This window comes from Nicotiana sylvestris, chromosome 1, assembly GCF_000393655.2.
Source record: "Nicotiana sylvestris chromosome 1, ASM39365v2, whole genome shotgun sequence".
In the NCBI taxonomy this organism is placed as follows: Eukaryota; Viridiplantae; Streptophyta; class Magnoliopsida; order Solanales; family Solanaceae; genus Nicotiana; species Nicotiana sylvestris.
Genome location: NC_091057.1, coordinates 92,552,651 through 92,567,372, shown reverse-complemented (window position 1 = coordinate 92,567,372; position 14,722 = coordinate 92,552,651). Strand labels below are relative to the sequence as shown.

General features: G+C 34.1%; 2 protein-coding genes across 3 annotated transcripts; both read right to left on the bottom strand.

Moving 5' to 3' along the window:
- Positions 1-1,822: 1,822 nt before the first annotated feature.
- Positions 1,823-6,627, bottom strand: LOC104213755 (chromo domain protein LHP1-like). Of its 2 annotated transcripts, XR_011404163.1 has the most exons (7): positions 6,185-6,627; positions 6,023-6,048; positions 5,673-5,759; positions 4,835-5,554; positions 3,832-4,054; positions 2,706-2,766; positions 1,904-2,222 (listed from the first exon to the last, which is right to left on the bottom strand). XR_011404163.1 is itself a non-coding variant. In XM_009763298.2 (6 exons), exons 1-6 carry the CDS (start codon positions 6,548-6,550, stop codon positions 2,175-2,177), a joined length of 1,308 nt encoding a protein of 435 aa, XP_009761600.1. In that variant the 5' UTR covers positions 6,551-6,625; the 3' UTR covers positions 1,823-2,174. The 2 variants fall into 2 exon arrangements, 1 of the variants encoding a protein (XP_009761600.1); XM_009763298.2 differs by lacking the exon at positions 3,832-4,054 and having other exon boundaries at positions 1,823-2,222; positions 6,185-6,625.
- A 2,784-nt stretch (positions 6,628-9,411) lies between these two features.
- Positions 9,412-14,507, bottom strand: LOC104213754 (RNA polymerase sigma factor sigB-like). Its single transcript, XM_009763297.2, has 7 exons — positions 14,149-14,507; positions 12,610-12,902; positions 11,590-12,207; positions 10,523-10,753; positions 10,272-10,412; positions 9,911-10,111; positions 9,412-9,799 (listed from the first exon to the last, which is right to left on the bottom strand). The coding sequence occupies exons 1-7, from the start codon at positions 14,270-14,272 to the stop codon at positions 9,518-9,520; spliced, it is 1,890 nt and encodes a 629-aa protein (XP_009761599.1). The 5' UTR covers positions 14,273-14,507; the 3' UTR covers positions 9,412-9,517.
- Positions 14,508-14,722: the final 215 nt, after the last annotated feature.

Sequence of the window (14,722 nt, the reverse complement as noted above, 5' to 3'; positions counted from 1 at the left end):
GCAGAGATAATAGCCATTCACGAAGCAAGTCGAGAATGCGTTTGGTTAAGATCTATAACTCAACACATTCAGCAAACATGTGGTCTTTCTTCGAAAGAGAATATTCCAACAATATTGTATGAAGACAATGCTGCATGCATAGCTCAATTGAAAGGAGGATATATCAAAGGAGATAGAACAAAACACATTTCACCGAAATTCTTTTTCACTCATGATCTTCAGAAGAATGGTGAAATAGATGTACAACAAGTTCGTTCAAGTGATAATTTGGCTGATCTGTTCACTAAGGCATTACCAACCTCAATATTTGAAAAGCTGATATATAAGATTGGAATGCGTCGTCTTCGAGACATTAAGTGATTTTTCATCAGGGGGAGTAACTACACGCTGCACTCTTTTCCTTAACCAAGGTTTTGTCCCACTGGGTTTTCCTGGTAAGGTTTTTAATGAGGCAGCAAGCAATGCATATTATAAATAACTATGTACATCCCAATTTTTTTTTTTTGTAAGTTCTTAATGAGGCACATTATCTTACATGGACATCCAAGGAGGAGCGTTATGAATAGTTTGTGCATTGGATGCTACATTGGATGCCCATGTTGTGAATAACTTAAAGATTAAATCTCCTACTTTATGTCCATCATCTTTACTTTTTATGCCTATAAAAGGCCATGTAATTGCAATGGAAAGATACACCAAAGTGAAAGAAGAAAACACTTCTCCCTTCTTTCTATCTCTTCTTATTTACATTTTACTGCATTGCTTTTATTTTATAACAGGAAGAAAATAAAGTAAACAAGCTACTTTTGAGCATAACATTTTCTTGATATATTACTATTGTAAACTAGTCTTTTTACAAGTCTCGACACAATTTTTGCTCTCTGCTAAAGAGTCTGCTATACGCTCTGTTCCTTCCATCTGTAACACAAATGATATTTATATCATCTTATTGAAAAAATAAAAAGTAAATTTATCCCATCAGATTGTACAAAACGAAGAAGAGGATAACTAAGAGCATAGTCCCTAACCCAAACAGACCTTCTCCATCATATGAAACAGAAGCAATAGGTAGGAGATGATATATTTTGTATAGGAATGAATATTGACAGCAAGTATACAACAAGTGTCAAGGAGGGAGAAAATAACAATGTAAGAAGAAGAATGGTGGCACCTCCACCTATGCTACAAATTGTTGGCCAGAATATGAGCAGACTAAGGAACCCAACTCTTAGTGAAGGAACCGTTGGTGATGGCCCTCTGTTGCCCATTTTTTGCTTACTAATAACACCTAGCCTGTTATATCAATTGACTAGAATAAAAAAAAAAATTCTGACATCAACAAAGGAGAATACAAAGATGACCTGTTAGCTGCAATAATCATGGTCACATCACACTTATGCTTTCCTTTGGAGGTTAATAATGTCTAAGCAGTGTCATTGCATGTTAAACTTCTCCAAATAATTATTCTTCAAAGCATAAGTAAAACAATTGTCGGATCAACTAATTGTTTGCTAGCTTTCATATATAAGTCTAAACAAGAATTTCTGATAATGACTTTATTTATGACAATTGAAACCAAGTAATAAGAAGAAAAGATTTACCAACATGAATATCAAGAAACGGAATATCAAACGGCTTAAAACAATTCTTTTATTTGTACTCTTCCCTTTTCCGTTTTCTTTGTACAGTTGCAACTACTTGAACTTCGTATAAAAATACTTTAGGTCCTGCATAGTAGCTATGGAAAAACATCCTTAAAGTTAAGAAACATATCCCCAAGAAAAGATACTTTAAGGGGCACCAACACAACAATTTTACAATGTGAAACAATTGTGCAACATGCACTCCAGAATCCAAATGTATAGCTATCAAATGGAATTCACATTGGTTTTAAACACCTATAAGGTCAGAAGAATATCATCATTGGCACCTCATCATCTCATGTATCGGGTTGATACATCAAGATAGAACTTTGAAGCATAGTCTTTCCCGAAATCAGTTAAACCTAACACAAGTTTCCCATAATATATATTTTATCATGCTATTTACGAAACTTCCTAATAAATGTAATAGGTTAACACCCTACAGCTTGTTACAACAACATTTTATACATAACACAGGGAAACAGATGAACCTAATTGACATATAACTATCTTTCCTTCATTGCAGCCAACTCATTGAGGGGGATGATATCGCAAATGCTGCTCATAGTAGTTTATCAACTGCCAAAAAAAGCATTTCCAGTAAGAGTCATCTAAGTAAAGCTGAAGGAATTCATTACGTTAACTTTCCTCTAGATTCTCGAAATTAAATAAACTCAGCAAATACTTTCTGAAACTAGAGGTAGAAGCAGATTTATACATTTATCAAATAGCAATCATAATTACAAAATAAAATGATGTAATGTTTATCTTTTACTTATTACAATATGTGGAGGTATTTTATCTGAACTGATAATCCAAAATTATTAGTGAGACTTCAATCAGAAAAATAAGATCTGAGGAAAAGATAAACTTTATATCAAACTAACTAATTAATATTCCCAGGCACTATCAATATCTTATGAAAGAAATGTAGTACTTTTGAACCCTTACAAAATAAGTTATGTGAAACTGAGAAATTTCTGTTAATAATCCATATGAAAATATAAGATCAGTGCATTTATGGTGATGAAAGAACCAATAAGAGAGAAGAGAAACAGCTACCAAAAGTGGATTATTCAACTTCAGAAACTTGTTATCCACCATCACTTCCTTTCCGTCAGACCTGCAGACAACCATTAAGAAATGCTATAATGTGATCTAAAAATTAATGAAAGAATCAGCATAGCATCATCAAACTGAAAAGTTAGGGAGTATTGAATTATCTAGCAAGATGTGTACAAAAATGGGTAAGCCAAGAATTGAAGTTGAAGCTGTCAAATTCATGCTCCCTCCATTAAGAATGGAAGTAGAAGGGTGTAATCACACTGGTTACATAACATCTTACATGCACACATTATACTGCTGTTACAGAGCAAACAGGAGACACAACTTCCAAAAATAAAAGTGCCACTTAAAGTATTACAATACAGTTCAGATGTAAAGGTAACAGAATGACGATTCTGAAAATTGATTTGAAAATTTGAGAACTGTTAGCTTATCCTGATGATAACAGAGAGTTTCCTCCTTACATCAATTTTGGTGGACAGGTGAGCAAAACACAGCACAAAGCACAAAGCAAAAGAGAATATCCCTTATACAAAAGGAGTCAGAAGTCAGATTGAATATGGTTTATTATATGAAAAGGGGTCTAGTTAGATCCAGGTATAACTCTCAAGAATGGACCTTCAAGATCAATAAAGTACTGCTTTTCCACTGATATTGCCATATGATTATAGTTCATCTGAAGTTCTTGGGAGCAGCAACAGTTAAGACAGTGATCCTTTATCACCACTGATTTTTCTATATGTCATGGAGGTCCTTATCAAAATGAGAATACACAAACAAATTCCGGAAAGGAAAGTTAATCCTCATGAACTAGTCTTGATGTGTGGTGCAGAGTGGCTTATTTTTCTACTAAAAAATTGAATTTACCTTCAGGATGAAAGTTTAGTGGATTATTTTCCTACCAAATGATTGATTTGCCTTTAGAGTGAAAGTTTAAAGACATTAAAATATGGAAACTAATGATCTAGAAAATTGGCAGGAGAACAAGAGGGATGACGATGCAATATCTGTATAAAGAAGAAATCACACTCCCATTAAGTGGAGTATTCCACTTATTTGTTTGTTTCCCACACAATTAGTAAACATTGATATGGAACGAGCTTACAAGATACATCGGCTTTACCTTAGGGAATGAAAATCATGTTCAATTTTAATTGGTAGCTTTGTGTGGATATTAAGCTCTGAAAGATCAGTCGTCTTGTTTATTTATGATCACAACGTATCAGGATGCATTTCCAATTTCACATGAAGAGACCGAAACAAAGTATCCTGGAGATAACTTTCAAGAGACCTATCCAAGACCAGGAATGTGATGACGTTGATAATCTTTTGCAAAGCATAAACACCTATAACAAGTTCGTAAAAGAAGACGAAGCATTATATAAACAGGTCATCAACAAAATATTTGGCGATGTCATACAACAACCTTCTAAGAGGTGCTGGTGAGTCAAGAATCATGTTGAGCTCTATATGAAAGACAAATGCTCCTACGAAAGTGACTTTCTTTCTTTATGTGGTGTACAACTCCAAGCACTATAGTCACTGTGGAAATTTTGAGTAGTAGTAGGAGATAGATAACAGTTAGTTGGTGTTCTTTTTAAGGTAAATGATGATGATGTGGACCATTTACTACTTCCAACTCCCCACAGAAATTTGGTCCCTAATGTCTTTTATATTTGATAAGGCATGGAAGCTACACAGAGCCATGGAAGATACATTAGCGAGTTGGGATTAAGAAAATAGGACTTCAGGTAGGAGTCGCAGAAGGGTGCTCCTCTTTGCATTTTTAGGCTGATTTTGAGGAAAAGAGTAATAGAATCTTTTAATGGGGTTGATCAGTCCCTGTGCAGAGTAAGGCTCCTGCTGCTTCCAATGTGTTTGTGTAAATGGATATCTCATATTGTATATATAGCTGGCAGAATATTTTTTGAAGCTTGATGTGATCCCACATTTATAGTGACAGTGTATTGGTTTGATATCAATGAAATGATTTTGAGTTCAAAGAAATAAATGAAATGTTAAGCTATTACACATTCTGAGCATCATAGAAACCCAATGACACAAATATGTGACGAAAGTTAGCTGGCAAACATAGAAAATAGGAATGTAAGTTTTAAGTCACAAACCTCTTGGCAAGAAAGGTTATTGAGACATCCTGCATATCATTGGATAAATATGTTGAATAGCTCATAGGCTTGACTATATGTGTAATTGTATATGCATCTTTGGAATCATCAGACTTGTTTTTAAAAACAAAGTCACTACCCACAAATTCATGATTGTGACTTCCTTCCTGCACAAAAGTAGCCAACGGACCACCTAATGCAGCATCTTGGATACCATCCATCACAGCTGTGGTAGTATCCTGTTTAAACCTCCGAACAGAACCAGATTTCCTCTTTCTAGCTCCAGTGCAGCGATCAGATTGAAAGGACTCTGCACCATTGACCTTTGCAAATCCATTTGAGAGACCATTAGCAGATCTATCCACAGAGTTTTCATTGGTCGACATTGCTCCTTTTAATTCACTCAACTTCAAATTCAACTCATTTTGCTCTCTAGTTTCCTCTAGAGAGAAACCTAACTCCAAACCATTGCCATTCACCACTTTGTCTACTTTGCTGCTCAATTCACTACCATTACTGTCCACACGACTCATAGCCTTCAAACCATTCAGAGGAGATGAGGGTGTAGGTTCCTCAATTATCCTAACCTTCACTGCTGGCACATTATATGTAGCATCTGGAGGGGAACACTGCTGCTGCTGCTTTTTCTTGGGCTGAGTGTGTGTAACCCCACATTTTCGCTTACGCTTGCGTGTGGATCGTTGTTTCCCTGACTGCAAGCTTCAAAGTGAAAAGGTAAACAGATCAAGAAAGGTGCCACAGGTTAACAAGTCAGCTAGCCCTTATACACAAGATCACTGTAAGGGACAAAAAATAAGGGATTAAAAACAGAACTAACCTCTCTTCAAATGATTCAATAACATCAGAACAGGACATTAGATTCTTCACAGGTTCCCATGTATTTGCCGTCTCTGGCCAGCCTCGCCTGTACAACAACACCCATAACATCTATCACCTACCTTTTTTCTTTTTTCACATAGTTTACAGGAAGCAGAAAAAACCCAACTGGACAGCAACTATAATGAAGCCACTGAAAATACTAAATCGTGCACTATGGTTCGAATAACAGCATCTTAACCACTGGGCTGTCCCGGGGAACTATCTCCTAGAAACTTCAAAAAATGGGAACTTGGAGCCAAAAAATACAACAAAATCTAAAATTTTCAGTAATTATATAGAAACACTTACCATTTAATCAAATACTGAACTTGACCCTTTAGTTTCCACAGCATTTCCAAGATTCCATATCCATAAAAAATCACAGAAATTAATGCCCAAAAATCAGGATAAAAAGATCAATAAAACTACTTCACATAATCAATGCAACTAATAAAAATTTTTAAAAAAAACCTTTCGTATTCTTTTTCTCCTAACGGCTTCAATTTCATAAAACCCTTCAGCAAGTTTTGGTTTTTCATTATCAGCTTCACCATCATCCCCATCTCCTTCCATTTCAAACTCCTCTTCATAAGTTTTTTCTTCATTTTCTTCTTCTTCTCCAGCCTCCGGCGACGCCACAGGTTCCTCATCGCCGTCGCCGGCGGCGTCTTCTGGAGTTTCATCTCTCTCTTGCTGCTGCTGCTGAGCTTCTTCTCCTTGAGGTTCCAACATACCGTCCCACGGCAACTCACGGTTACCGTTTCCGGATTCCGACGGGGGCTTTAGGGAGTCTGTACCTGCCGGAATGCTGGAGTTTTTCTTCTTCCCTCCTTTCATTCTCTCTCTCTCTCTCTCTCTCTCTCTCTCTCTAAAGGGTTTTCCTTTTATTCTATTTCCGTTGATTTATTGATGATTGATGTGAAATTTTCTTTTCCTAAATACTTGTCTTGAGAATGAAAGGTTTTATACTCTTTTTTTCTTTCCATTTCACTGATAATTCAACCTTTTTGTATCGAATTCTCATTTTTCTTTAATTATTTATTACTGTATTATTTATGAAGGAATAAGTGATAAATCTATTCCCATTATATTTTGCCTTTGTTTTCTTTATTTTTAATTTTTTACTTAAATAATCATCAACGGAAATATACTTTCTAAATTATGTTATAATGGTCATGTGAACACTAATATTGCTACACATATCTTGTGGACATCTTTAAACTTTCCTTAATACATTAGATGGTAATCCTATTATGCAAAACTAGCATTTATTAAGTTGTTTGAACTTGAATCTTATTTTTTATTACATGATTTTTGTATTTGTCAATGTTATAAGATCTGATATTTAATGCTAAACCAATTTATTATATAGTTCAAATTCATCCTCTTTATCTACCGCGTTTTTTCTTACTAGTCTCAAGGTACGCGCGTTGTGCGTGTACCCAATATTAATATGTTTAAAATTTTAAAATACTTCATATATTATTAAAAATGTGTCTAAGTTATAAAATAGAGAATAATGATAAATGTATGTAAGTTTCTAAAAATAATAAATGTTGAGCCTATTTTAGAAAACTCAATAAAAAAAAAGCTCTACCCGTTTATTTTCTCATCCACATGTTAATGTTATTATATTTATTTTCTTCTTTTCTTAAAAATTAAGAAAGGGACTTTAAGAATACCTAATCCATGTACTCATATGATATTGTCATAATCTATTTCTCTATTATTCTTATTCCATGAAAACAAAATTCAATTAAATTGAATGTTGTTATCATTAAGTTTTTAAAAGTAAAAGTTTGAGAATCTAGATCAATTTAAAAGAAAAAGTAGAATCTAATATCGCGTTTTTTTGGTCACTGCCCTGCTTGGGTTTTATAGATTTTCTATACTGTATAACAATAAAGATAGTTATTACTGTAATATAATAAACCATTGATTAATTAAGTTTTCAAAAAGGATTCAAACTTTGCAAAAAGTTTTATTCTCATTGTAGTGATAGTTGAAAAACTCCTTCAACTATCGTAAATCTAGCAAATTCGACCTTAACTAAAAGTATTGGGTTTAACTCCTGGGTATAAAATTATCTTTGTTAATGTGTGATTTTCTGATGTGAAATCGAATTTAATCGGCCCCAATACAAGTATAAAATACTGAGTAGAAAATCAATAAAAATAGAGTAGCATAGTTTTATTAGATTTATAATCCTTGTGAAAACTAACTTGAGTTACAAACATAAACAGAACACTTGAATTCAAAATGATATCATCTTAACTTACAAAGATGATAAATTTAATTAAGTCTCATATGCATTATTAGAACCACTTTATTGTCATGTAAAAGAAAGATATTCATAGAAACTTGCACTTGTATTTTTTCCTTTAAATTAAATTTTATATATTAAAAATTATTATTTAATGATTTTTTATTAATTAATATTTTAAAATTAACTCAATTATTTGAATTATGCAGTAACTCATAATATTTCGGAACATAAAGTAGTTATAAAAGATATCTAACTTAATTTAGTTTTTAACTTTATATGAACTAATATAAATTAAGATTTTAAAGGGTTGTAAGATTTTTTTTACTTAACTTAAAATGTTATAAATGTTTTTAGAGCTTAATACTAAATTTTTCCTTTATATTTGTAAAAATTTAAGATCCCTAAATTAATTTTAAAAAAAATCCCTTCTCCAAATAGAACTCAAAATTCTCACGTTCCAGAATTGTTGTACCGAAGGGAAATTAAGCATATAGACTCTTCCTTTTTCTAGAATCTTGTATTGACTTTACAATATGCTACGTAAATATCCTATTCTCCCACATTTTTTTTTGTTTGTAATTATGAATAATAATTCTTTTTAAAAGAAAATTATGGGAATGCCTTTTTAATCAAAGTAGAATTAACTTTGTAGGGTTGGTGTATATGTAGTTCAAGTCGAATTTTTTTTTCATCATTAGGTAATTTACAATTAGATCCTTAAATTATACAAATATTTAAGGTCATAAAAGTCAATCAATGTTTCGGGATATTTTAATCGTTCAACATTTAGCATAAATTATTTATGTTTTTATAATAATATAGATATAAATATAGATATTTCATATATGCACACGGTATGCAATAAAGGAAGTAGTATTTCTTTTGAAGATTTGTACTCATAAATATGTCAACTTCTAAAAATTTGGTTATTAAAGTTCTAAAGCAAAGTTAATCGAAAGCCAATGGTTTAACCAAATATATAAAAACCAATAGTCTAACGTTTGAACTTTTTTCTCAAAAAAATAAAAAAGAAAGAAAAAGTTACAACTATCTAAAGCTTTTTTTCAAGTAACAAGCTGGTTTTCAGAAAATCAAACCAATTTCTTCCAAAAGCCAAAACAACTCAGATTTCATAAAAATAACACAAGTGTAAAATCATTTTCCAAAGGGATTTTTCCAGAAAGTTGTTTGAGAGAAACTTTTCAAAAACAAATCTTTCCGAAACCTAATCTAAACCAAATCCAAATCCAAATGCTAGTATCTGGAGAATAATAAAATTGGAGCTGCTCCAATTACTTACAAAATCTAATGATTGGAGCCAAAACTTTGTATTATGCACAAAATATTTGCAGAGGTTCTGAAGAATAAGAAGAGTTGAAGAACCAAAGCTTATCTGAGCCTCAAATTTTCTAACCACAAAAGACTCAATGACTAGAAGGTCAATGCTACTTTCTTGATATATATAAACAATAATAATAATAATAATAATAATAATAATAATAATAATAATAATAATAATAATAATAATAATAGAGATTTTAAGCAGTTATATATTGCTGCAAAAATTTAGTTCTTTTCTTGTTCTTCAACTTGCGGAATGCACAAGACTCTATTTGTCGGATTCTCTCCCGGCTAACGCCCATTAATTCACCAATCTCTTGTAAAGTCTTCATCCTCCCGTCAGCTAGTCCAAATCGCCATTTAACAACCTGCTTCTCCCTTGGATTTAAGGTGTCTAATACCTTCTCCAGGTCCTGTCTCATGAACTGCTTCATCAGCATTTCTTCTGATGTTTCAGCTTCAGGGTCTGCAATCACTTCCTGGAAAACCCAAAAGAAAGGCGTCAATGAACACAACTGTGGAATATTGCACGAGGGGACAAAAAAATGACACCCTAAACAGGTAAAAAGAGATATGTTTTTAGGACTAACCGAAGGTTTGAGACTTTGATTGAACCCGATTTTCTGGTCAAGTGATCTTGGAGCTTTAGGAGTTAGCATCACAGCAGTGAGCCTCTTCATTGACAACCCTGTTGCTTCAGCTACTTCCTCATCGTTAGGAAGTCTACCATTTTCAGTAAACAATTGCTTTCTTGCTTCCTTAACTCTGTACGTAGCCTCAACCATGTGAAACTGTAAACAAAAGATTCAAAAAAATGGAAGGTCAACGAGCATATATATGGACATAATCTTTTTTTAAATCAACAATATTCAAATGGCATATTCATAAATAATAAAAAAATAATAATGGCATATAAAAAGAAATGTCCTCTTAAAGTTGGATATCACGTACTGGCAACCGAATCGTCCTAGACTGATCAGAAAGGGATTTCCTAACTGCCTGCTTAATCCACCAGTGAGCATAAGTTGAGAACTTAAAACCCTTAGCAGCATCAAATTTTTCAGCACCTCTTACAAGTCCCCGACATCCTTCCTGCATATAAATTTCCAAAACGAGCATAGATCAATAGATGGTTACTTCAGATGGTTTTGATCCCTTAATAGAACTAGTCTTGAGAAAGTATAGAATTGCACCATATATACCTGAACCAGATCTTGAAGATTCATCCCTACTCCTTGATAATTTTTGGCAATAGAAATAACGAGCCTTATGTTGCTTTTAATCATTTTATCTTTACAAAGAATGCCATAGTTCAGACGCTTCCTTAGAGTCTTTTGTTCAACTCCGGCTGCAGCAGCCCATTGGGCAATAGTAGGCTGACCTCCGCATCGCGCTGCAAGCTCCTGCTCAAGTCTTTCCAACTTCAATAGATCCTGCATCATTTTGGTGACTGATAAATGGTCTAAAAATTGAACTAAAAAAGAAATAAAATATTTGCAACGGAAGTAGGAAGCAAACTCCACAGCAAAATATAGTACAGATATGACATTTGAAGTCGTAAACATTCAATTAGAGCCATAGCAGACTTTTGGTTTCATTCTGACAGCTTTTATCATTAATGGACACGCGCAAATTTTGGCTATACAAAAAAATCCTTAAAAAGGATCAGTACTAGAAAATTACATATTAATATCTCAAAAGCCAACACCAAGAATGAACAAAACATAGGAGGTCAATAAGAGAGAGAAGATTCACAATGTACTTAAATCTCGAAGCTTTCATGAAAAAGAGATGATGCAAGCTTCTCAGATTTCAGATCCAAGAAGAGCACTGAGCTTTGAGTAAAATAATGAAAGGCAAGGCAAGTGAGATAATAAGAGAGCACATTACACCTGTTTGGTGCTCTTCTACAAACTTTTCACCTATCAAGTTAAAAAACAAAACAAATGAAAAGTTCGTTTTTTCAGTATTAATAATTTGATCAACCGGCACATACTTAGCATTCTATTACTAAGACCCAAACACAGACAGAAGAGGAAGAAGAAAACAGTAGCTCTGCTAATCGTCAAACGCAAAGCAGATATGAAGAAGAACTTAAGAGGAGAAGCATTACATGTATTGAAATCCATTTAAGCCGGCATTCGAATAATAGGCACATGAAATAATATTGCTGTGGTAAAGGAAAAAGGAAGAGGCGAAATCTTGAAAGGGAAAACAACAACTGCTATAGGGTCACATTGTCTTATACTTGGGAAAAGCTAGAGCACACCTGTATTCCTCTCGATAACTCCTGTTCTTCAGATGCAGTCAGTAGCCTAGAACTACCAGTAGTTCCTCTCAAGTAACGCAATGGATCCGAGTAATCAACCTCTTGTACTGAAGTACGCTTCTTTCGACTAGTAGAACCAGACTTCACAGAGACAACATTGGCTGCGGCCCTCTCTGCTGCTCTCCCTCTTCTGGCCTTCCGCTCAGTTTGACGCGTCGATTTCACAGCGATGACATTTGACAGCTGCGACTGAAGAATTTCCAGTTCTTCAGGTGATGGCTCCAAGTCATCAGAATCTGTAAGGGAGTCCTCAAATAAACTACTTTCGCTCCACTTCATCTCACTTCCCTTAAATTCTGCACCAACACGAACTCTCCCTGTCTCACTAGGTTGGGCCAGAGGAACACTCTCAAACGGAGTAGTCCTAGCTTCTGATAGAGTACCTCTACCAGCATCATCGGAGTTCTTTAGATTGTTATGGCCGACCAACAATACAGCGTCTTTTGCAAACTTCAATGCAGCCTTTGCTAAAGCAACTGCTTCAGCGGCTGCAGCGGCTACAACAGCTTCATCACTTGTAACAAGATTTTCTGTAGCTAAAGCACTTTTAGTGTTCGCCTGCAAACATGACAAATCAAAATTATACTTGTAACAGCATTTTCATGGCAAAACAAGGTTTAATTCAATTAATGGGAAGTAGAGTACAGTCAAATAAAAATAGGAGACTGAAACCTAGCAAAATGGCACTAAGGTAAGTAATAAGGTTAGGAAGTATTAACCAAGATAACCAAAGCTAAGGAAAACTTTTTCATCGACTGTTAGCTAACAACCTATTGAAGTTAAAAACTACCTGCAGAACATATTTCGAAAATGCAAGTACATTTGAAGCTTTAAAAAATACCTAGAACTACATCTGAAACTTATTTCATATTTCATAAAAGATTGATGACCTCGGTCCTTTTCAGTTTCTCCAACTTAAATGTATCCATAATTTTCTAGGCTATTTATTTAAGTTCTAACCTCTGTAGGTGGACCAACTGCCCCAGTGTATGTCCATGGCCTATCTGGGGCAACTGAATCAGGGTTAGCCTCAAAAGATAGCAACTTTAGCCTCGGTATATCAAGTACTGCTGATGTGGCAGTTGATGGTGGTTTCCATGATCTCTCCGCTGCAACTGAACTTGAAAGGATTTCAATAGATGGTAACTTTAGCTTCTCAATGTCAAGCACTGTAGACGTTGCTGTTGATGTTGCTGCAGATGTAGTAGCTAGGATACATTGTGTCCTCAAATGAATATGATCTCTACCTTTTGCTGCAGCCAAGGACGATAGTAAGAACCACAGAAGTGTACGTCCATAAGATGGATCATTAACAACTTTGACCAATGATTGAAGAAAACCACAAGATTCGACTAAGAAGTTTAACTTTTAGTTTCAAGGATGATTCTAATAAGACAGTAGTACTAGAGCAAAAGCACCAGATCACAAATTCAAGATTACATATGCATATCAGGAATTTCAAAAGAAATACTGAACCACAAAGCCGATGTCTTCCTAAAAATACAACTAGCAGAACAGAGTTTTCTACTTAGATCGGGCTTTCACTTGGAAAACAATATGAAGTCTGCTCATTCTAAGTACCATCAGGACGAAAACCATCATGCAATTCTCAGAATGATACAGTTTCATTCGACAATTTTGGTCCAAGCTACCTAGTTAGTGATTTAACAGCCCATTACTGGTTCTTTCTCTCTACCACTCAATGCGTGTTTGTCAGCGAGCATGCAGGTGTCTCCGTTGCACATAACTTCTCTACTTTTGACTAGTGAATGATAATCTAAAACCTCGCAAAACAATATATTTCTGTTTTAAGTAGTAGAAACCACAACATAACGAACATAAACGACAATGATAGCTACATGAGGAACGCAGTTGCTTTGCAGTAAGCTGCCAAATTTTTCTAATCCATTATGCGGTAACGAACAATCCATTTAGATACTAATTGCTAATAAAATCACAACATTTCACCTATCACTAATATAAAAAGGTTACAAATTCAAGAAGGAAAATCTTACTCAAATTCAAAGTAACAATTGGATAATGTTTGTCCTAATATAATAATGGTCCTGCTTGATTTCACCAAAAATGGGGGAAGTGCATACAATTAGAGCCACTTCCTAATCCATTTGTTTCCTTCAGCAAAATCAAGATCCATTCCCACTTAAGAAGTTGAAATTTCATAAACAGGAAAACTACTAGCCATATCATTTACACTTCTCTGCCAAAATTTGATCTTGTCTTCAACCAAACAATTTCCACGATATAGAAGTAACAAAATTAAACATTTTTGAACTCCACTTATTGAATTATCAATTCATGAGTAGATTAAAAGAAATGAAGGACAAGCAAAATTAATAATCCATACATAAAAGAGTGTCAAAGAGCTTTATCTCATTCAGTATTAACCATAGAAATACCATTAAGCAAGAAGCAAACTTGACCCAATTCCCATCTAATTTACAACATAATTTTGAAGAGAAAAAAGATAGGGAGACTTACAAAGCTGAATGGTGGAGTTTTGGTTGGTTTTGAAGCAAAGGACAAAAGTATCTGGCAAACTCTTGAATTGTGGCAATAAATAAGACATACTATTTCTCTCTACTCTAAATTCATATACTGGCATATGGGGGTCATAAGAAGATACTCATGATTTGCACAACATGCATTCATACACTATATTTTCAACGATTTATCAGTCAATAAAGCTGCTATTTGAATTTTAATCTTGAAAAATGCGGTTGAACTAAAACACGGGTTAGTACTGAAGAAGACTGGTAGACTGGTAGAGATTGAAGAAGAAGAAGAAGAAGAAGAAGAAAAGGAGGTAAAGGAGAGAAAGAGGAGATAAATAAAAGGATAAGAGAACTTAGCCTCTCCGGAATGGAATAAGGACTAGAAAGGGACAACGAGCTGATTCCTTCTTTATTTTTTTGTTAATTCCTCTTTTATATGGGCTTTTTGTCGGCCCTTTACTCTAAAAACATTGACACAATAAGCCCATCTAATTGAGAATATTCACAATTCAAGGGAATTTATTAGTGAGTAGACATACTTTCGTCTTAATTCTTTTTTT